At 42.5% G+C, this 24,207-nt stretch overlaps 1 protein-coding gene across 2 annotated transcripts in view; it reads left to right on the top strand.

The window, feature by feature from the left end:
- LOC127353282 (A disintegrin and metalloproteinase with thrombospondin motifs 20) overlaps positions 1–24,207 on the top strand; it is an 82,270-nt gene that overhangs the window by 15,432 nt on the left and 42,631 nt on the right. Inside the window, exons 4-14 of one of the 2 annotated variants that reach the window (XM_051382398.1) lie at positions 930–1,183; positions 3,667–3,750; positions 4,632–4,756; positions 4,864–4,904; positions 5,225–5,330; positions 8,658–8,804; positions 11,954–12,095; positions 12,678–12,782; positions 21,929–22,074; positions 22,629–22,810; positions 23,698–23,834. In XM_051382398.1, coding sequence (XP_051238358.1) covers positions 930–1,183; positions 3,667–3,750; positions 4,632–4,756; positions 4,864–4,904; positions 5,225–5,330; positions 8,658–8,804; positions 11,954–12,095; positions 12,678–12,782; positions 21,929–22,074; positions 22,629–22,810; positions 23,698–23,834 — 1,469 coding nt within the window. Of the gene's footprint in view, positions 1–929; positions 1,184–3,666; positions 3,751–4,631; positions 4,757–4,863; positions 4,905–5,224; positions 5,331–8,657; positions 8,805–11,953; positions 12,096–12,677; positions 12,783–21,928; positions 22,075–22,628; positions 22,811–23,697; positions 23,835–24,207 lie in introns of those variants that run through there. The other variant, XM_051382399.1, reaches the window with a different exon arrangement.

Here is a 24,207-nt window from a genome sequence, read left to right as displayed (position 1 = left end):
GATTGAATATGTTGGAGAGATTTTTCCTGATAAAGATCCATCACTTAGTTTTCAGTATTTGGTGGTTTGCTGGTCAGTAACATGAATATACTGCAGCTTCTTCTTGTTACCCTGCTCAGGCTACAGTCTTAGGAAACACACCTGTGGACATGGACAGTCATTTATGCATGTGGAATTAAATCTGCTTTGACATTAACCTCTACAGATTATTCTTTTCCTTTCCTCCAATGAAACAAGCTCTTCACGCTTTCCTAGTCTGTGTCTCTGCCACTGTATCCCTTTTTTAACTTTGCTCTGTCATGGTGAAGGAATCTCTTGCTCTTAGCCAGCTCAACACGTGCAGTTCAGCTGAGAGAAGGCCAGTTGAGGATGCACAGTATATGGCTGATGTCCTGGTTCTTTTTTTTATCTCCTTCTGACTGGGGCTGTTGGTGAAAGCGTTCACCTCGATTCTATGCATAATGTAATTGTAGGATTTTGATATCCCATTGCAGACGTCATCAGGCTACTGCCTCTGTGAGTTGGTCAAATATTCTCATGGGATTTTCTTTCTTTGTGTGGCTTACACTCATGCAGTGAGTGTGCACATTGCCTGACCTGAAAACTCTTATTCTCAAAGCTTGACCCTGACCCAGTGTCTCTTAGTACAACTGTTTTCCTGAGCACTGGAATGATATAATAATTTATGGTGGGTTTTTGCCATAGAAGTCCAGCTTCACTGGAATTCAGCTAAGCTAAAACCCTTGGCTTTTAACTGTAGATGTACCATGCTCGCTCATGAAAAGCCTTTGTAACAGAGTGGTGGGTGTCCAATGTAGAAAAATTTGAGTATTTAATTGTCCAATTCTCCCATATAATCAAGATTTTAGCTCCAAACAACTATTCCTCCTTACGTCATCATTTATCATAACATTTCTCTCTTAAAACAGAGGACTCCAAGAAGCCCGTTGCTTTTGAGAGCAGAGAGAACATGGGAGAGGAGCTGGACTCTCTCAGAGCCACGATAGATGATCAACACGTTTATGACAACAACTTAACCAGCGCACACCCCAGATCCCCACGCAGACGCAAGCGCTTCCTCTCCTACCCTCGCTACGTTGAGCTGATGGTGACAGCGGATGCCAAAATGGTGCGTCACCATGGACGCAACCTAGAGCACTACATCCTAACAATCATGTCAGTAGTAAGTAAAATAATGTTTCTAAAAATTATCATTTTTCTCAATGTTGAAGAGATTGTGTGTTGTTCAGTATTAATAGACGATCCGTAAATCCTGCCCGAAAGGTACTGCTCAGAGGATGTTAAAACTTCTTAAAAAAAAATCTTAATCAATACAATTCTCAATTAAACACATAATTTTTTCCAGAGATGAAGATTGTAGTAGCTAACAAGTGAGCCATCTCGCTTCCCTCTCATCTCTGTTCAGAGTTGCACATGCACAGTACTGATCGGGCAGGATGTACAGTTCGGGTAGTGTCAGTGTTCACTCAGAGTTCATTCAAGAGATGTATCCTGTCTCCATGCCCTTTCTGGAGCAGTTTGTACACCGGCAGAGAAGAGTTAAATAAAAGCAGATGGTGCAACACAGCTAATAAACTAAAAAAGCTCTCTCTGTTTTCCACTCACCAGCTTTCGTTCCCTGAAGTTCAGCATAGTTACCACCATTCATTTACGTTTCAGAACTCACCAAATTTGGACCTGACATGAAAGATTTGCTTGATATTCACTGTAACATTTAGCCTAAATACAATGAAGGTGAAAACATTTTTTCGTTTTCATTCAATCTCAGATTAACTGTGTCACTTCCTTAAGATATGGTGCGGCGAGCATTAAGAAGAAATTATATTTACCTTCATTGTATTGGCCACATATCTCATAAACCTCAAAAAGAGAAGTGTTTTTTTTTATTTTTTATAATTTGGTGAAAAAAAAACAAGCCTTTAAAATGTGAAACAAAGTCCCCCAGTCCAGGTCTGCGTGTTTCTAGCCTCAGATGTTACTGTTTGACATTTTGGTTGTAAACCCCACTGTGACCCTAGCATGCTGCTGCTTTAACGAAAGTGGCCCAGTTAATTGGTAAAATCCTGACTCAGCACCTTGACCTCTTTATAAGTCCCATATCTGACTGGGAGAGTTGACTGGCAATCAAGCCAGTGACACTGTGATTGACTGTCTCTGTATATATTAGACTAAAAAGTGTTGGAGGAGTCAGTTTGTGAAAGCAGGATAGGTTATCAATTGTACTGAACTGTGTGTACCTTCTGCTGTTTCTCACCAGTATGTCAGACAGAAGGCTCAGAACACTTATTTACTTATAAAGGAGTAATGATTGTCAGTGGTATGTTAACCTTAAGTAAGGCTGAGAGGGTACAGTCAATGTTAAATGTGCCAGGCCTCTTTTTATATTCAGGTTTGAAGTCAAAACAATAGTTCTACCATGCTTATGTCTGCAGACCGGTGGTGCAGACACACACACAAACACACACTTTTTTCCCTTCTTCTTCTAAGGTCTCTCACTTACTTGCTGCCAAAATATGATGGAGCAATTTTAAGAAGAACAGATAAATATAATAAGTGAGGTTTTTAGGTATTGGTCATGGTGATTAACAACCTATGTTACATTATATATAGTAAATTGACCACTAAAAAGTGTAGCTAGGATTTAAGAAAAAAATAAATATAATGTCAATTTAAATTATACCATCCACCTAAGATTTTTTTGGACGAGCCACCACCCAAACTATAAATATAAAAAAACCTAAAATTTAAAACCTTTATTTTAATTTCGTAGGTTTTTGTAAGATCAGTTTATTTTAAGATCACAATCAGCCTTAAATAAGTGTAATGTGTGTGAAATCAGACTCCTCTGCATGTCATTTAACCCCAGAGAACCCCAGAAACAATACAGAGAATATGACCTAAGTGTCCTCAATGGTAGCTGTGACCCTGACATGTCTCTGTACCATCAGAGCTTGTTTTTAGCTTACTGACTGTGTGAGATATTGTTACAATGGTCCACTATAGGCTGCAGACCCCCTCACTTCTGGTTCTTGCACTGATCATACAACAACATACATTGGGGCGAGAGCATAAAGAACAATGTCCTCTGTCACAGCTGGACTGAAGACAGGCTCCCTGGGCCACGTTTGCCTCCCCCCAGGCTAAGACAAGCTAAATGTTTATAGTGGACTAATGAGTTTCTGTCAGGAGGTTGCACACGGCCTCAGGAGACTGCTGGCTGACCGTGACTGCACGAGAAAAGCAAGAGAAGCGGAGGGAAAAAAACTACAGAGGGAATGTTTTGCTGTCCTCACAGAGGGGCTCTGAGCTCCAGCTTTGCTGAAGTTTCACATTTGTTGCTGGGTCCAGATTTTAGTTTATGTTTTTCTTTGCTAGGGTCGTTGGGGGAATTGTAATTGGTTTTAATTCCCTGTTGATTAAACTTACCCTGAAGGAGACATTTTTTGTTTCTTTGGACTTCAATGAACTGTTGCTATTTTGATTAAACCCCATGGAGCTTAACCAGAAACCAGAATTTTCTCATTCCAAGTATGAAGTTAAGAGAGAAGAGAGAAGTAGACTTAGCTTTTATACTGTCCCTATCTGTGCTCTGGTTCAGGTTAGTGGAGGTTTGCATTTTTTGTCTGTGTTTTGTCTTTGTTACAGGTAGCAGCAGTGTACAGGGATCCCAGTGTAGGAAACCTCATCAACATCATGATCGTCAAGCTTGTCGTTGTCCACAATGAACAGGTGAGTGCAGGGTCTTGAATGCTACCTGTATCCAGATCTCAAATATGGCTTACGTCAGTGCAGGTGTCCCTGGCCTGGCCTTTTCTCTGCGGGGCCTGTTTAAAAGGACACTGCCTGCCTTGTCAGTCTCAAGTCTCAAGAGAGGTCCCCTTGGAAAACAAACAATACTATAGTGAGGTAGCTAGCCACCTGCGAATAAGAGGTAGCTGAAGAGGGTTGCTGTGCTTTGCTTTGTCATAGAAACTGATTCTTAAATAATTGAATTAAATTCCGGTATTCGCCAACCTAGGCATATTTTTCTCTATTATGACAGTCGGCCGTTATTACGTTTTACACACCACCTTATTGTATCACCTTGGTTATAAAATGGTTGAACAGGGTAAAGAGCATGATTCTCCTGCAGCCTTTCGAGTAATTTAGCAGAAATCTTAAACTCAAAAATCAGTATGTAACAAATTTTTCAAAAGCAAAAAAAAAAAACATTTGAAACCCTTCAGCTGTTAGTGGGGGGGGCGCTGGTGCAAGAGGGATGCTTTGCATTTCACGGCGATTTCTAGGGGACTGTTCTTGTGTTTGCTTGCAGTAAAGCTGAAAGCCAAATGTTTGCCATGCTTTTTTACACTGAAGTTGTTTTTGATAGCTGAAGGTGGCTCCTGATGTTTGCCCTAATCTGTCATTCTTGCCAAAGACCATGTTACCTAAGTTGCTACAATAAAGTGTATAAAATATTATCATGACCAATAGTCACGATGGACAAAAATAGGAGATTAAGACAGGTTGGGATATTTGGTAAGACGTACTTACTTACTAACTAGTACAACTGTATGTACGTATACCGAGTTTCTTGGTCACATCCCCAATGATGTTTCATCCAAAAACAGGAAGGGCCCACAGTGAGCTTCAATGCTGCCACCACTCTCCACAACTTCTGCGTCTGGCAACAGAGCCAAAATGTCCAGGATGACAGCCATCCCTCTCATCACGACACAGCACTCCTCATCACCAGGTACACACTCATCCCTCAGCCACACACAGAAAACAAGGCCAAGTTTCTTAAGAAAACTGTCCTCTTCAAGAAAGGATAACAGCGTATGTTTGTTTTTTTTTTTCCAGGGAAGACATCTGCCGCGCAAAAGATAAATGTGACACACTAGGTAAACTCCTTCTTTTCTCTTTTGCAAAAACACCTCCACCTCAAGTTTGTTACAATTAATTTTCCACTCCGTTACCCGTAGCTCATAAACTGAGCAGTAATGAGTTTATGGCAAGCTGTCAGCTAATAATATTACAGTGACAGAGCTGAGTGGTAGAAAGAGGAGGAGGGAGTCGATGGCGGTGCTAATCTCTCTCTTACAGAACAGAAGTTTTGATGGTTTAATCGCCTTTAACACTATTTTTTTCTTCAAATAGCTGAGTGTCTGTATGTGTTTATGTACATCTGTGTGTTTCCCTGTGTGCGTACGTGACCCTGCAGGGCTCGCGGAGCTGGGAACAATGTGCGACCAGTACCGGAGCTGCTCCATCAGTGAGGAAAATGGAATTAGTGCCTCCTTCACCATTGCTCATGAGCTGGGCCATGTGTAAGTAGCAGCACAGCCCTTGTAGCACCCCCGTCTACACACACACACACACACACACACACACACACACACACACACACACATACTGTACACACACACCCTATCTCACCCCCTCACAGCCAGCTTTGACCAACAAAAGCCCTCTTATCAAGAGACGTAGGGCGCAGCAGACACAGGTGCAAAACATAATAAAGTGAAAACTTGACTTTTAATAACATTCCAACCTATAATACCTTACTATATAGCTCAAGAAGTTAACCCTGTGTGTGCCCGTGCTCTGTTCTCTCTATACAGTAAATACATCCAAAGATTTCTTGAAAGTTGCACACAAAATTTTATCTGGCAGCGCAAGGCCAAATATTCTGTTCAGTGTTCGTTTCCAGCCCTTTCACCGCGTATCAGACCCCAAAGACTGATAAAACAACCTGAGGATGTCACACTGCCGTCATATGTAACTCGTCTGTTAGCGTGTAATGGAAGTATTATCACAACACGCCTGTCTGCCAGAGAGTGTTTTCACAACAAGCAAATATTGCCACATGTGTGAAGTGGATAAAAAAGACTTGTTAATCTCTATCCAAGTGACCAAGTCAAAACATGTGGATTTATCTCTCATATGGGGGCCTTTTTTTTATTCCAAACACCCATCAGGCAAAATTATGGTAAATCACTCATTACTGCCTCATATTCAATTTACTTAATTAAAATGTGGTGCGATTTAAGCAGCACAATTAGCCTTAGATTCCAAGTTTAACATGTCGGTTCTCCTTTCACATGAACATCTGTCTTTACAGTGCGCTCATTTCTGTGTCTTTTTTTGGAGACAGACGAGGCACTCATCCTTTTTCTGCACCCTTTCTTTTTTTCCTGCCTCCCTCGCAGAACATAAATGTGAAATTGAGTGACAGATTTCTCTCATTTCTGTTGGATAGTAAAAAGGACAAGTGTCATGTGAGATTGTGAGCCATTTGTTAAGAGAAAGAAAGATATTCTTATACCTCCTCTGTCCCACTCACACATTCTTCCATTGGAGAAACGGTACCAGAGCAGCCAGATGGACGGAGCTCCCCCTCTACCCCCGTTGCATCTTGTGTGGATCTATTTATGCTGTAGTTCAAGCAGCTGGAGGCCCAGTTGGCTCTGCCTCTTGGCGTGGTTAATCGCTGCGTTCAGAGGCGTGAGCTCTTGAGAGTGTTGAGCGCTCTGGGAAAGCCAGTGTCAGGTAGTGGGAGCCACTCAAGAGCATTGCAGATTAAAGAAAGATTTAGACTAATGGATAGGAGGCCTTTCTCAGATGACTGCAAGGACGTGTGATTAGTAATAGCCATCATGGGCATTTTCAGGCGAGGCGGTGTCACTTGATAGCTGTTCAAAGGTGACACACGTAATCAAGTTTGTCATTAGACAATGCCAGAACTTCAAATGTCTCCGATCCCATTCTAATACAGCACTAGTGTCTGCAGCTGCAAACTTTCTTTTGTAACATCTTTAGAAATATGAAAGGCTACACCACAAAACTTCACTAGCATTATCCTGATCACGTTTCAGCACAGAAATCTGGTTCTGTCTTGCTGATAATGACTAATGTTTTAAGGGTGTGATGCGCAATGAGCAAAGCAGTTTTTTTTTTTGTTGAGAGCTCTGACTAATAGTGAGTGGGCTTCAAGTAATCACATTTTAGTCTGAATGCTAATAATTAAGTGCTATGGTTGGTACTCTCCCACTGGAATTGACTTCTTTATTGATCTGTCCCTTGAGATTGCCAAACAAGGCAACAGAACTTCAATATATACGACCTAATTATACTAAAAGGCTCTCATCTCAGGATTTCCAGACAGTATCCTCATTTGTGCCCTTCAGATCTGGCTCAACTAAATCATCATAACGTGCTCGGAGTACAAATTGTTTAGAGCCTGTCACAAATTCCCATCATGGCAAAGTATTGAGCTGTTCATTTTTTATCACTGACAAACAATAGTTTGCAAATACCATTTGAGCGAGATATGATTTTGTCAGCATCGGCCAGCAGCTTGATGTGTGTATTCCAAGCTCATTACTGTGCCAGAAGCTTACTGTAATTATTCTCTGGGTGTTTGTCTTCAGGCCCTCGGCCCCTGTAGGGTGGGCCTCATGCCAACCATGCTAGGTCTTGTTTATGTGGCTTCATGGATTGACCCTCAGCCACAGTGCAGAGCTCAGCACTGGCCCACATCCTGCTGTAAACATCTCAGACATAATGCAGCTGCATGGGTTCCTGTGTGTATATACATGTGCAAGCATGTGTGCATGCACTACATGTGTTTATGGGTAGACAGCAAACTGGAACACAACACAGGACATCAGTACTGGACCAAACAATTCAGGACATGATCAAGAAAACTTGCATTATGCAACAGCCTGGATGAATTCATTACTTTCCAGATGCCATGCTGTGTACTCCATTTAATGCAGCTGTTCTTCTGTGAAGACTTTATTGTTTTTTTTTATGACTGATGCTGAAACATCTAGTTGATTAACTGATCAGTGCATAAACAGAAAATGTTTTACCAAATATTTGACAATTGTGCAAGCTTTCATGTCACCCTAAGCAAAACGACTAAACATCTGCTCAAATGTGAGGATTTGTCGCTCTTCTCTGTTAGACAATAGTGAAAATTCAATATCTTTGAGTTTTTAAATTTGCAGATGCCACCTTGTGCTCTGGGAACTTATGACGGACATTTTCTGAGACCACAAAAATATAATAGACAGATGAATAGATAATAAAAATAATCATTAGTTATAGGCCAGATCATGATTTGGTAAATATATATACTCTGCCCCTACTTTCCCCCTTGCATTAAGCCTTTGGAGAATGTGAGATGATCACCTTTGACCTCTTAAGATTGTTCTCCCTAGTATGTTGACCATAAAGGTGGAGGGGATGGATGCTGACAGATAAAGAATGCTATTTTACATCAAATATCACAAACCACATACTCACCCTTTTATTGAAGCTTTTTAAGGATTTTACTAAACATTTGGGAGACTGAGCAAAGAGGCAGGTGTACGTTCAAGGAGACTCCAAAGAAACAACTACAGACGAGTTTAGAGAAAGGCGCAGACTGTGTGGTATTACTCACAGAAGTGTCTGGGTCTGCATCTGTGTGTGGTGGCCCACAGGGATGGTGTCGGGTGATCCCCTGTTAAAAATGGCTGATTGTAAATCTTGTGACATTTATCCTCCTTGCTAAGACTGAGCCATTAAGTAGCTGATAATTACTTTGTGTGTGTTCCTAATATCCCTCTCTCCATCTCCAACCCCTGTCTTTTTTTTCTCTGCACCAGGTTCAACATGCCTCATGATGACAACCCAAAGTGTCGGGAGGCAGGCATGAAGCACCAGTATCATGTCATGGCTCCCACCCTCAATTATGACACCAATCCCTGGTCGTGGTCTAAGTGCAGCCGCAAGTACATCACAGAGTTTCTAGAGTAAGTACAGACTCTCTTTTCCAGTTTTGAACTGATTTATTATGACATCAAAAGACTGATAACGGGTTCTTCTCATGGAAAATAAATGGATGCTTCTTTTCCAATCTGATATTCTCACATCCACATTTGAAGTGTGCCATTAACTTTTACTTGTTGAGACGTGGCCAGCTAAACAATCTGCTCCTAAGTCTTTCACAGTGCTCTGTAGACAGGTCAGCGCAATGTAAACTGTGTGGAGTTGTTATTGCCTGGTGTTGAAAGAGTATTTCCTGTTTGAATCTGGGGGTCTTCCTTGGCTGACCTGAGCGATGGATATTCCGCCGTCCCTCAGCTACCTCTCCACTCGGACAGAGCCCCGCTCTTAAGATGCTGGGCAAACAGTAATCCAGTCACTAGCCTGCATTCTACACCAAAACCTGTAACACGGGGCAACGGCTCATTGAGCAACTCCTACCCGCACCGTGGCCACTGATCCCGGTGAAAGGCTTCCCTTTAAGATGGGAAATGTCAGTTATAATTAGATCTTCCCTGGACATGACCCTTTAATCTTTGCCTCCTTTCCTCTGTTAATTGTGGAGGCTTTCACAAAGGACAGCCTTGTTGACCAGATGCATCTCGAGAGCACAGTGTTAGGCGACGTTTTAAGGTTGTGCTTCACATAGTTTCCAGCCAGCGATGACCTCAACATCGAGTGGTCGGAACGTTCTGCTGAAGATGACAAGAATCTGCATGAATGTCTTTTTATTAGATGAACTGGCTCATGTCAGCTGTTTCTGTGTGTGGCTGACAAAAAGAAATGCACGATGTAAATGTCAAATGCATTTGTGATAAATTTGAACATTTGTCAACCATATGAGATATATAACAAAACAATGCAGGTATCAAGAGAGTAAAGCAGCAATGCAGTGTGGGAGCCGCTGCGGTGGGAAAGGCCCTTGAGAGAGTAGTCCAAGTGCTTTTTAAATCTGTCTCAAGCCAACAATGAGGAGCATTGATTCAAACTAGCACTTCTACAGTACTACTCCTGCTCAGTGGGCTGACCTGGTCAAGTACGTCAGTGTTTTCACTGCCCATTCTCCCTGAAGAGCAAATTCAATCTGCACCACTCTCGTACCAGTTTAAAAAACGAAAAGGCCACGCCACCTCTCAAACGTCCCTTTTCAAAAGGCGAAGGATTCCCCTCCTTCTCCCCCTTATCTCACTGTTGCTGTAATAATGTGCACTGAACTCCCGCACCTGAAAGTCGATGAAAAGCGTCCTGCTGTTGTGCAGTGTTATTATGTGTCAGCCGCTACATAAAGCAGCCATTCATTCCCTCTCTGACACTGCGCCATTTGATTTAAGCCTCAAAATCCAAATATAAAGGTAAAATGCAAATCTTTGACTGTTGCCGCCCACTAATTGTTGTGTTCGTTGGGTGTTGAAACCACGTAATCATTAGCAGTGGGCAAGCCCTATCATTTTCCTTTACACACCTCAGAAATTGGCTAACCGCTCTAACAGCAGCCACTCTTAAAAAGTCCCATGTTGAATCATTTTTAAGTACATTTTACAATCTGCCATGTTCTTTAATGAAGTCAAGATGGATCTTTACGTACCAAATGTTGCCCTAAATTCAGCTAAACCTCTGTCATTATCTCGTTCTATATCTCCATGTACAATAATCAGTACATGCTGTCAGAGACAAAACCCTGACATGACAGCATTGCTGCAGTTTACTTGGCGTTGTTTGATCAAACACTGTACAGTGATGCTCTCTGTCATTCAGCCCTCTGCAAAAACCATCCATCTGACATACGAGTATACTTCTTCCACTGTATTGCTGAGGGAAACCCATTATGATGTATATGGAAACTATTATTGTTTAGTCTCTTATGACAAACCACACAACAGCCAACTATACGTCAGCTTATAAATAAACTTACTTTCAAGTTTTCCAATGGCTGCCAGGTGGGGAATTTCTTCTGGTGCCAGAAGGGAATTGTTTTGAATCCACACAGTCGATATTCTTAAAAAAAAAAGAAAAAGGTAGACGTTTCATTTAAAAACTGACCACACTGACCCCTTCTCCCTCTGTCTGTCTGTCTGTCTGTCTGTCTGTCTTGGTCTTAATAATCATTCCATTAGATTCCAGGACACTGATTAGACAGATGACCAACTGCTGAAAGACACTGTAATATGGGACTGTCTGTATGATTCCTTGACAGGCTGGTCCATAGTTTTCATTCACAGTATCTCCCACTGTCGGTTTATGCTTCTTATGCAATCCTCGCTTGCTGCAGTTTCTTACATTATGGCTGGAAATAAAGAGGGGGGGAAAGCAGAGCGACGGTAACTCAGGAAAATCCATTGTAATTATTGGCTTGTCACATCAGCTGGTGCTCTATGGAGCAGGTGTTTAAGCGGCTCAATCCCGGATTAAATTTGTCAGAGCGATGTAGACATGTTGTGTAATTACACATCTATACATGTCTCATCCACCAGTTTCCTTTTTCAAAAGTAAACAAAAAAAAGAAGGGGATCCTTTGAGGCTCGGCACGCTCTGCTAACATGTTTGACTAGTGTCTTTTCACAACCATAAAGGCTGGATATTTTATATGCAGACTGTTGGTGCATACATTCACTCCAGCTGTGCTTTTGTTGTCTCTGTTACTGTGTTGCGGCTCAGGGTGTGGCTGATATACAGCACAATCTGTCATTATAGTGCAATGCTGGCGCTGGCACTGATTTATGTGACTTAATCGAGGTGCTTTACGATTCCAGATACCCTTGTTTTCTTTCAGCACAGAGAAATACACCTCGGATAAAAATGTGGTCAGCACGATCCTTTTCGGTCTGTATCTAAATGCTGTTTTATTCAGTCTGTGGCACCTGACTCTAGTTTCATAGTGACAGCATTTACTAACAGGTCATTGAGGGGAAGTGGTATCAAAGTCTTTTTGTTAGGTAATTTTACAGACCACCCACAGACGAAAACACATCAGAAGATGATCACAGACAATGACATAGAAGTGTTTACTTTGCTTTTATGATGATGACATACGTTGATACTTTTTGGGGAAAATACTGGCTTATCCTGAAAATGTTCATACCGTGAATGTGAATGAAATGTTCATATATTTATGTACACACATTCTTACTGTTTTTAGCACCGGCTATGGCGAGTGCCTCCTTGATGAGCCTGTAGGCAGGACGTACGAGTTGCCCACCCTCCTCCCTGGTCAAATCTACAATGCCAACAGACAGTGTGAACTGATGTTTGGACCCGGTTCCCAAATTTGCCCATATATGGTAAGTTGGCTTGCTATCAAATTAAGAAAAACCACACTGAAAAAGTGAAGAATTAAAAGATCTACTCAGACATACAGGAGAACCTTGTTTTTTTGAACCCTCAGAAATTTGAGCATAAGCAGTTATCCATATAGTCCAAAAGATATAAAACTATTGTCAGTTAATTTAATTAAATTACATATTTTGACTTTTTATTGTAATATACAGTGGAATACATACACACATAGATACGTACTAGTGTACATGCAAAGAGGCAGCTATTGAGCTCAGCCTACTGTTTTATGCATGGCCACTAATTAAAACCTGATGCTGGGCCATTTAAAATACATGTACATATCTGCAATATGAAATATTGTTTGAGGAAACCAGCAAACATATTTCCACTTGCAGTCATATATGCACACAAAAGAAGGAAGGCAGTATGGGAGGAAAAAGCAGTTACATTGTGCTGTCATTTCTCAGTCTCAAGTTAAGTCATTGAATAAATGAAACACTACACGCAAGTGTACTTTTGCATGTGTTGGATCTTTTCCTATTCGGCAAAAATGATTAATTGCTCATGCTCAATTGTTTTCCCCACAGAAACAGTGCAAGAGGCTGTGGTGTTCAAGTGCAGAGGGGGACCATAAAGGATGCCGAACACAGCACATGCCACTGGCTGATGGGACTGACTGTGGACATGGAATGGTAAGTCGACCCACATGTGGATCTGTATTGCTCAATAAAGAGATTAGTAGTTTGATTCCCTGCACAAAAACAGCATAAACCTCTAAATTAACTCAGATGTTTTGTCAGTACAATTACACTTGTTGTGTTGCAGTTGATTTTGGGGGTGCAAGTTAAGGTCTCAATATAGCTGAAGTCAAGTTGTTGGAAACTGTATTATAGCACTTGCAACGTCTATAAGGAAGATATGAATTTTTTGTAAATTATATACGGTCACTATATCATTAATTATTCATTTCATCTCACTTCATTTATACTGGGATGAAATGCATCTGTATCTTGCAAGAAACTCCTCTTTTAATGGGGTAGTTTGCAAGTGCATTGACACAGTGAGTTATTGTGATGCAGCAAAGCCCACCCATCTAGTATTTTAAAGCTCGGAAATAAAAACGCAATGAATTGTTTGTAGCTACCATGAAAGATTGAGTTAGCTTTAAACCCAAATAGGGTTAGATTTTAGTTTTGTTTCAGATCACCATATTGCAACACTTATTGTATTTACTCCCTGTTCCCTAATCAGCATTGTTGTGAAAGCTGGCCTCATTGCATTTTAGACAAAATACATTACTGACACAAGCCAAACCTCCCATGCAGTGCCGCTTTGAATCCTGATGCCTTTCCCTTCTCGTACACTTTCTCTACCAAGAAAAAGGAATAATTTATCATCCATTACTCTCCTGCCTGCATTCTGGTTGTAGAAACCCATGTAAATGTGGTCAGGTGATGGCCCTAGTTAGAAACTTGAAGCTTTACCCTCAGTGTTGTTACGGGGCCCCAACCCCCATTAGCCTTCATGTTCTCCTCGCTCTGGGATGCTATGCTAATTAGGGCTGAGACGGCGGGTCAGTCACTGAGGATACATGGAAAGAAGGGCTGAAGGGGAGGGGGGCAGAGGGAAAAAGAGAGAAAGAGGAAAGAAAAGAGAGACAGAGGGGGCGAAAAAGAGGGAGAGAGAGTCTTGAGAGGGAAAGGTAAAGACGTGGGCCCTTTGAAAGAGGATGCCGCCCGCCGTTCACAGTTGAGTCACCTTGTTGTGAACCCATGACCCTAAAACCTCTTTAAAAGGCGGGTGAGTGGGTCAGTGGTCAGGCCGTAACAGAGCCCAGGCCGAGGCCAGCCAGCGCTCTCACAAAAGACCTCACATCAGTGATTCTGCAGTGCAGGAGGCAGAGGAGGGAGGAGGAGAGCGAGGAGGAGAGCGAGGGGGATGAGGATGTGGTGGGCTGGTGTTTAGCATTCGGAACATGCATGAGAGGAAGAAAGAGAGGGGGAGAGAGAGAGAGAGAGAGAGAGAGAGAGAGAAGGAGGGTTCTCTTCTCTCCTTAACCTTCTGCCCTCCAGGAGTCTTTTGCAGTGTGGGCCCATGTAAGTCTTATATCCCTAATATCCTTTCACCTGGCTCCATCTGCCTCCTCACCATGTTAGGCCCTGGATCGGCGCTGTCTAGTGAGGAGAGGTTAACAGGGGATAGCTAACATCTTAATCCAACCACAACAACCGGACTAAACAGTAATGGTCCTGGGATCGCAACTCCCATTCTGCTCTCAGCCTATGTGGGAGAAAAGGTTGAGACATGATGTTTAATCACACCAAGTGGTTTGCTTTAATAAGCTACAAACCCTTAACCCAACTTGAGCTGTATAAGGTAGATTGCAATAGATGTCTGGTCTTTATTGGAACCCTGTAAACATTGATTTGGTCATTTGCATGTCCAAAGAGGACTAAAGATCTAGCTTAAAGTCCGGTTACAATTGTTTGTTTGAACATTTTTGAGACATACTTCTTTGTGTGTTTGAGTCAAGGCACCACCTTTGTTTGTTGTGCTGAGGGCCCAGTTTCATCTTCATGCAGGGGGCTGTTTGAAGTAGCGTGAGTTGAAAGAGAGGGGCACCCTGCACCAACACTACCTGCCCGTACAAGAGCTCTTTTATGTGGTATCTTGGTATGGTGTGTTTGTGTGTGCGTGAGTATGTTTGTGCTCATCCGTATGCCAGCCTCTAAAGTCTGATAATCTGTGAACCCAGATGATTCTTCTTGATTGTCTTGTGCCAGTGTTTCCTTGTTTCTTTCTATCTCTTGGTACTTCCTGCATTCGTCGACTGTCTTTCTCTATCGCTTTTCCCAGACATCCTTATTGTACTGCTTCTATCACACTTGCTCACCTCTTGTCCTGACTCCTTTCTTATTATTTCTACAAAGAAGTCATGAGGTTCAGGTCTAAGGCTTTACAGGGTCTTGGGTCGAGCTTCTGGCTCAGAGGTGTCTGCAGAGCCCTCGGGGGGAGTGTGTGTGTGTGTGTGTGTGTGTGTGTGTGTGTGTGTGTGTGTGTCAGATATGGAGGATTGTAGCTATGGCCTCTATGGGGGGAAACTAGCAGCAGGTATTGTCTTAGCAACCACAGCTCCCCTTTGAAGATCTCTTTCGTAGCCTATCATTAGACCAAAGGCTGCCATGTCGTTCTAAGCGACTACACGGGAAACCTATTATCTGTTATATATTATAATATTATACGTTGTCTGGAGAAAAGGTTTTGTTCTATCGGGTTACGAAACAAAGTAGTGACCGCATCGGGTAATTGAGGTCAGTGCCCAAAAAGTGGGATAGAGGCACGTCCCCTAAATGAAGAGTGAAAAAAAGTTTGTTTGTATACAGCTTAGTTGAAATAGGGCAATGGGCACTGCAGGGTTCATGGGTAGTTTTCTCCCCCTCTGTTCCGACCCTCTTTGCTTCTCCACTTCTCCTTTCCGCCCTCCCTTGCTCCCTCTCTGTTGCTCAGCGGGCCCTCTCACAGGGCGCCGGTGTGAGTAATGTGGTCACATGACCTCTTGGCGGCGGGTCTGTCATCTGGCTCAGTGGGCCGTGCACTAACGAGGGCATCCCATCACTTGTTGTCTATAAATACCGCCACCACCCTCCCTCCCCTCCATCCTCTCTTCTCCTGCTCTTTCTCCTTTACCCCCCCCGGTCCCTCACACTCTTCAAAAGGATCCTGCCAGTGCGTCTGTGTGTGTCTGTTTGTGTGTGTGTGTGAGTGTGTGTGTTTTGGTTTGTGTGTGCATACATGCATGTAGTACTCCTTGAGTGTGTTGTGCCATAACCTGCCCCTTTTTATATGCTTGCAGAATTATCCACATTCAAGCAGATGCACACTTGCAGATGCGTGTGTGTAGATTAGGGGCCAGCCAGCATAGTCAGTAAGCGCCTGTCAAGCCAAAGCCGGGGACTGCTTGTCCCTGTATCCACTTCCCCACCATTTGAAGATCGCTGCTTCTCACCACATCGTCGCTCAGTGGGTGACGGAGCTTGAATAAACTGTGGTGTATTGTTGTCAAAGTTCTTATTGTTCTCAGTTTTGTTCAATTTATTGTCAACTTGAAAGTGGTCTTGACTGAAAGCTCCCTTGAAAGCCATCTTTTGGGGGGAATTTGTTTGCGAAATGACTAACTAAATATTCAAGTGTTTTTGATTTCATTCAATACGATGAGTGCCTGCTGAGCTTTTATTTAAGTGAGTGTAAAACCCAAAAAGCTTTCCCAGATACTCTTAATAGGGGCCTAATTGAGTGGTTAGTGTAAGTGAAAAAATGGGAAGTTGTTTTTGATTTCCAGAACATTCCTTGGAAAAGAATGACGACCTGCTCTGGTTTCAGCCAATTAGAGTGAGATAGCCTAGCGAGGTCTTGAAAAGTGAAGCCAGGGCAGAATGGAGTCTGTTGGCGGAGGCGGTGAGTGTTGGCTGGAGCTCCCTGGCAGCCTGACAGACTTGTCGTACGATGCTGGGACGGGGTGTGTGTTTGTGAATGTGTGTTTGTGTGTGCGCATGTGCCTGTACTGGTGCTTGGGATTGTGAGACTGGTATCAGTGTCACTCTCAGCTAATCTCTGGATATTTGCAGGATGTTGCCACTTTGATTTGCCATCATCACAGACATATCTGTGGATTTCGGCTAACAAGAGGATTGTTGTTTTAGCATTTGTGTAGTTTGCTGATGGAATTACTGTGTCCGGTAGCCAGTGAGTGGAGCTTTCATTGCAGACTGTGTAGAAGGAATACGATGTATGCACATGATTATAGTGTGGTGTCAAAACATGGCAAAAATGTATGTCCTAATACACATAATAAAACCAAATAGTTGTGTGGGAGCTGATGTATCCATTAGAAATGGGCAAAAGGTGCAAATAATTACAAAAGGAATAACAAGGAACTATGCAAGAAGCTGAAATCACAACATCTGACATAGCAGAATTCACAAGCCTTAAAACTGTTATAATCAGTATTTTTATAATAACAGTTGTTAAAGTAACTGCCTGTAGCTTAATGTGAAGGGAGTCACTCGTACTGTCACAGAGAATTATCACCTGAATCTGCAGCTTCCTCAGCTCTGTCAGAGACTTTTAAGTAATTGTTTAGGTTTTATGGCCCACAGCCGTTACTGTCTTGATTTACTCCCATTGCTTCTAATGGCAAAATCAATTTTACACTACCAGCCCAGCACCAAACAACAGATTGACAAGGTTAGCAATTCCCAGCTGAATGTAGTGGAACATTTAACGGTCCAGTGTGTGACATTTAGGAGGATCTATTCATGGAAATGGAATATTATATTTATAGGTATGTTTTCATTAGTGTATAATATGAATCGTTGTGTTTTCATTACCTTAGAATGAGCTGGTTTTATCTATAGACACCACGGGTCCCCTTCCATGGAGTTAGCCATGTTGAACCGCCATATTTTTACAGAATGGACAAACCAAACACTGTGTGTGGATAGACACTTTTGGATTTTTTGCAAGTTGCGCGACCACCGTAGTTCCTTCTGCACACTTCACAGCCCGTTCTCATTCCCAGGTCGTCAAATACAGACATGAGTGGTGTTCAGCTGGTTGCAATTTGCAGCTTCACTACTGGATACCACTAAACCCTACACACTGGTACTTTAACAGAGCTGAATATATAATAAAAAAGAAAAAACAATGCTAATGTTGTTGTTTTTCTGGTTGATATGTAAATAACATACTGTCTCCTAACACGTGTGCCTCATCAACTTTATATGGTCACAGTGTAGATTAATGTGCTGCCCCCAAGTGGCCACAAAAATGCAGGTATAAGAACAAAATAAGACCTAAAACAGCAGCACAGGATGATGAATCTCTGTGGGTTTAAAGCTACAAGGTACACCTTTACACATAATCATTTTGTCCTTTGTTATTATTGATTACGACAACTTTTAGGAGATTACAAGAGGTATGTGTATCTCAGTAGTTGTACAGGGATGATAATAAGTGAGAAAGACAGACAGTAAAAGTTTCTTTGAAGTGCACGTGAATGGAACAGCTGATAGGGCCAAACTACTCATTCACTCTAATGACAACCCTTACACTTCTTGGAAAGATGTGGGGGAAGGAGGGATCACAGACAGTGAAAAAAGAGGATAGGAAGCAAAGTAAGGAGACAGAGTAAAAAGAAAGGTTGGTTGGGGTCGCGGTTGCATCATGTTGTCTGTGCTTCTCTCACCTTCTCCTCAGTGTTGTCAGTTCTCTTCCTTCTGTCTTCACACCCTTTCAACACAAAGGAAAGAGGAAATATGGAACTAACAGGAAAAAATGCGTTCCTTGACTGAAAAATTAGTCATTGGAAATCTAGTCTATAATAACAACAGTTGTTTGACTTATTTCCAGTCCCCTGCCTGCCCGGAGAGAGATCTGCAGAAAATCCCTCACCACTGTGTAGCTTCACTGGGTTCTTTATTGGCTTTCACCTCCAGGTCAAGTTATTAGACATTTAATAGTGAATGATTCCTTATTGAAAATCAACAGCAGTGGTCCTTGTTGTACCAATTTCACAGGCGACTCCAGATATTACAGTCATCACTTTTTGGATTGCAGTCTTAATTGTGCATTTTGGAAAGGACAGAGGGCAAAGACATAAACCCCCAACAGGCCAAAGTGAACTCCGAACCCGGAGACATCCCAACATGAAAGGTGATGCTTTTTGGAAATGGCCGTGTTAAAATGAAAGGGCTTTTTAAATCAGTCCTCTACCTTCTCATTCCTGCAGTGATGTATGGCTTGGGTTCAGAAATGAGGTGCTCTCTGCAACTGTTTCCTGGCAATTACAGGGCGCTTACTTCCAAACCAGCCAGCTGAGGATCTCAGAGCAGATGCTGCTGTCCTTAGATACTATTCCCACCGTGGGGCTTAGCATGCTGGTCACTACTCTCTGTGACTGTATGGACGGTTAAACTGTATTTAGTTTGTTGGTGTGTGATTTGAGCACAAAATAAGGTATTGTGTGTGTTTCCCTGTGTGCATTATATGTGTATCTTCATACAGTATGAGCAAAATGCATGCATGTGATAGCCCTGTATGTGTGTGCACATAGGCACACGTCTTGGTATAGTTGGTGAGTCAGCATGTGTCTTTGTGAAATTCCTAATTTGAAACACATGCTAGTCACAGCTGGACAGGTTTCTCTCACAAGACCTTCAAATGTCTTACCACATTCCCAGTTGAGGGAAAACTTTGACAATCTTTCTAGGAAAGGGTCTGCTAGTGTCCTTAAAGCTTGTTTGAGCTTTACCAAGACTGCCTTTCACTTCAGCGTTTTTCCAAGAGTGTGTTTGCGCACTTTGGAAAGAGGCTAATTGGAATTGAGCGTGGCCCCCAGATGCCTCCAGACTCTGAGCAATCACTCTCACACTTGACACACATTCACACATGTGTGTGCGTGCACACACACACACACACACACACACACACACACACACACACACACACACACACACACACACACACACACACACACACACACATTTGCACACACACACATACATCATCTCACACAGATGTTTTTTTCCTTCCACTCCCCCCTTTCCTCCTTTCTTCTTTTCACCCACATCACCTTTTCAAGCCAAACAAAACGGTTGTAAACACAGGGTGCCAGTGGGGGGAGTGGAATGCCTCAGAGGCTTACACAGGCTTTGGTCCTCTCTGACAGACAGTCTGCCTTGTGTTTGACAGTTCCTTGGGTCCTGCCGCCGGGTTGCACTGTGGTGGTCCCTGCGTGGCCCTTGCAATTTCCCATAAGGGGATAAGGGGGAGGGGTGGCTGTGGAGAGAAGGTATAGAAGGGATGCACACGTCCGAGTTGACAGACCCTAAGCTGATGGGGGAAGGGGATTTGAGCGTTATAAGGGGAGGGAAACTATATGTTTTGACAAAGGAGAACTTAAAAAACATCTCCAAAAATGTGTTTCTTTAACAATTCCATGAACTCCAATTATTAAGCTCTTTTTGCTCAGTGTGAGCACCTGTTTGCCTTTTTGTGGTGTAGAAGCCATTTCCACTCATGTGGATGTTTTATCACATTCCTTTCAGTGCCCTTTATTTGAATTGTTCTCTAAATCCTTTGTTAGTGCTCCCACAACATTATCAGTGCTTTCAGTTTGCATTTACAGTGGAGCAAGAAAGGAAGAAAGGCCTGGGCCATTACTCAAACCAGGTCTGGATTATGGAAATGTTTGTGGCTTGTTTAGTCCATACCCTGCAGCCGTTAACACCTGTCTGTCATTGTGCACAGACTTTACACTCCATCATTAGACCCGCAAGTGTGTAAAACACACATACAAAACGGGCCAGGATAGTAGAGGCAGCGGTGCCAAATTCTCTGTGTGTTTACATGTGTTTGTGTGTATGACTTTGCACTTTTGCAGGTGTTCACCTAAGGTAATGGCTACAAGTTGTGAATTCATGTTAAAGTAGAAACTGGCCGGATTAGCTATTGTCTAGGAGATGACTTTGATTGATATCCTCCCTGGTTTAATAGCGTAATTCTGAAAATCCACTGAAACGTGTCTCACACGGTACTGTTCCCAGTTCTCAAGATTCTTCAGAACAGGCACTCTTAGCTTTTTAATCTAGACTAGAGGATTGAATGTCTTATAGTGGAATGGGCGTGTAGCCAGTCGAAATGATTGCAATTTCTCATCTGGAAAGAGCTGATAATGGAAGTAACAACTTGTGCATCAACCTCACAGACAAAACTCTGAAACAGTGACAATGAACAAACTGAGGTGGAGCATCCTCCTTGTCATGTTACAGGTTTAAAGCTGTGTACCTGAGGAGATAGACAGCTGAACAGGAGAAGGAAGTTACTGATGTCAAGCCAGTAATGAACTTTGTTCCTCTTGTTATCACAACTCTAAAGTTTCCTTATCACGGTGCCACTGCTCCCCGTGCCTGTGTGCCCGGACGCCGGGCTACGTACCCAGACAGACGCCGTCTTGTCCTGCATTCTTTCAGTGAAAAGGACCCTTCGATATCTTAGTCACTGAGAAGGGGATTTGGTTACACACAAAAGGAAATGGGCCTGCCGTGCTTTGCTTATGAAAGCAGTGTTAGCACTTCTTGGCAAAGGTTGGTTAGCGGGTACACTCTGCTCGATACCAGGCGCCTTATTTTCTATGTCAAAGTGGGTCTACTGTATGAAAGATCTGTATTATGTAATTTTGTATTTACAACCCAAGACGAAAATGATAGAAGAAAAATTTTAGTCTAGATTTCCTCTATTGTCTGTGGCATAGCAAATGGTTTTCATTTTTAGGTAAACTAATGCTGAAACTATTGCTGTGAAGCAGTAATGTTTTACTTACTTTTGGCATCAGATTGTCTCTGGAACTCAATATAGACTTTCACTTTGTGTTGATGAGATGCATTTTCTGGTTGACATCAAGGTTAGTATTGTGGCACATACTGTACATTTCAGTTTCTGGTTTCTCTCATTGACACTTCTTGTCTTTTACTCTCTTCCACTTTCTCTATTCCTGTCAGTATCCATGTCGCTCCCTCCCTCTTCCATTTCTCTTTAGACAGCTGGAGGAGCTGGACGCCTTCCGTGAGGGTAAACAGCTGAATTAGGGTTTCTTTTAAAATATAGCTTGATATAACAGAGGATTAAGAAAGAGGAACACTACTACCAGCTGTGCATGCATGCGCTAATTTAGCAGTAGAGACATGCACAAAACAGCCTGTGTTTGTCTTCAGGACTGCAGGAGTTGTACTCGTGTTTTTGAACAGGATCTATATGTGTGTTTGTGTCTTTTCACATGCAGTACTGCAGACATGGGATGTGTGTAAACAAGGAGTTGGACCTGCAGCCAGTTCATGGAGAGTGGGGTCCCTGGGGTCCTTACAGTGTTTGCTCCAGGACCTGTGGTGGAGGAACCCGGAGCACCAGCAGAGACTGCAACAAGCCTGAGTAAGAAAGAATCAGACAGTTATGACAATCTAAGTTAATACTGACTGAAAATATATGTAAGACAAAGCAGTCAAGCTAAATTGAGGAACAAACCTGTATCATATTTCTTTTTTTTCTAAACCTGATCTTAAAGGTCCAGTGTCTATGATTTAGTAGCATCTAGCAGTTTAGTTGCAGATTGCATCTTACCCACTTCACTCTTCCAAGCACGAAGGAGAAACTACAGTCACAGCAAAATGCATGAAAAACTAGAGCCAGTGTTTGGTTTCTCCCTTCCGGGCTACTGTAGAAACATGGCGGTTTAACATGGTGGCCTCCATGGAAGGCAACCTGCAGCGTCTGTAGATATAAAATGCTCATTCTGAGGTAACAAAAACATAAAGATTATTATTTTCAGGCAATTATACACTAACGGAAGCATAGTTATGCATATTATATTCCATTCCTGCCAATCTGTCCTCCTAAATGTTACAAACTGGACCTTTAAGCAGCAGTTAAGAGAAAGCTTGTCTCCTGAATTTAAAACTGAAACTAAATGTCTTGTCTTACTCTAGGCCCAGAAATGGCGGGAAGTTCTGTGTGGGTCGCAGGATGAAGTTCCGCTCTTGCAACACTGAGCCATGTCCGAGAGGACGGAAAGATTTCCGCGAAGAGCAGTGTTCTCAGTTTGATGGCAAGCACTTCAACATCAACGGTCTACCTCCCTCCGTCCGCTGGGTCCCCAAGTACAGTGGCAGTGAGTACGCCAATGTAATCCTAAAGCATGCAGTTTGAATGTCTTGCGGTAACCTGACCTGCAACATGAAAGATGGATACTATTTACATCCAGCTACACCATATAGTTTGAAGCCAGTGATACAGTACGTTTGGTGCATTTCACTTAAATGTCTCCATTTCATTCATCCATCCATCCGCACCCAGTTATTCACAATTCAACAAGTCCACATTGTTTCTAGGCCAAGACACGCGACATCTTGATGTCTCTGTCTCCACTACTCTTGAATCTTATGCGCTTCTATTTGAATGCATGAGGTGATAAGATAAAAAGTTCTTCTTGATGAATGGGTGGATGTGTAAGTAGCAGTGCACATCTGTGTGTGGTTTTTCTTTTGTCATATTTTGCATACCTGACTAGAGCTGCCTGGGGTAAACCTTTAGTTGACACTAAACAACAACATCAATAAAGCAACACACAGCCCTTTCATATGAACCCCCTGGCAGGTTTCCCTCTTGCAGCCGTATCTCATTCCCTGCTGAGATAGCCTGCCCAGCTACATAAGATTACCATCTGGCATAGCCCACTATGTCTAAGTTACTGCAAGTGATTCATTCATTTAATTGATGCTATACAAGCGAACCGGCCAAGCCCCGGAGCCAGTACACTGTCAGATACAAAGGGATTTTTCTAAACAACGGATAACAATTTGGCAATTCTAGCAAGATTCTGCTGACTTTGAAAGAATAGGTATAAGATCAAAAACAAGAAGTGTTACGTTTTCAGCGCAGGCAAGTCATCTCTCGGTTTTCATCATGTTAGCCTTCAGGATTTTCATTTTATTAATCTCATTAACTTAATGAGCTGCAGTCCAGCTTTTTTATAATTGATTTTCTTTTTCCATCCAGTACTAATGAAGGATCGCTGTAAGCTCTTCTGCCGGGTTGCTGGGACGACGGCTTACTATCAGCTGAAGGACCGCGTCATCGACGGAACACCGTGCGGGCCAGATACTTTCGACATCTGTGTTCAAGGCCTTTGCAGGGTATATCTGTCTGTTTCTTCTTTTATACTGAACATATGCACACACACACACACACACACACACACACACACACACACCAAGCAAGCTTCAACATCAATGTCAGCTTAGCCTTAACTTACCCTCATGCGATCAATACTATCAGCCTACTCATACTTGTACATGATTCATGTTTTGTAATTACTGGAAAGGGTGAAGCTTGAGTTTTCAGTGTTTGTGAGTCACCATCAGAAACACCTGCATTTGCAAAGTTTATGATGTCCAGGTGAAATACTGCTGTTTACTGTGTCATCTAGAAGCTTCAAACTAATAATTTTAAGTACAGTGTATCACATTACATCACTCTAAATCACAGATTTCTATCTTCTCCTCATTT

The sequence above is a fragment of the Dicentrarchus labrax genome, unplaced genomic scaffold, assembly GCF_905237075.1.
Source record: "Dicentrarchus labrax unplaced genomic scaffold, dlabrax2021, whole genome shotgun sequence".
Taxonomy (NCBI): domain Eukaryota; kingdom Metazoa; phylum Chordata; class Actinopteri; family Moronidae; genus Dicentrarchus; species Dicentrarchus labrax.
Note: the sequence above shows the minus strand (reverse complement) of the source record. Positions and strands in the feature narration are given on the sequence as shown.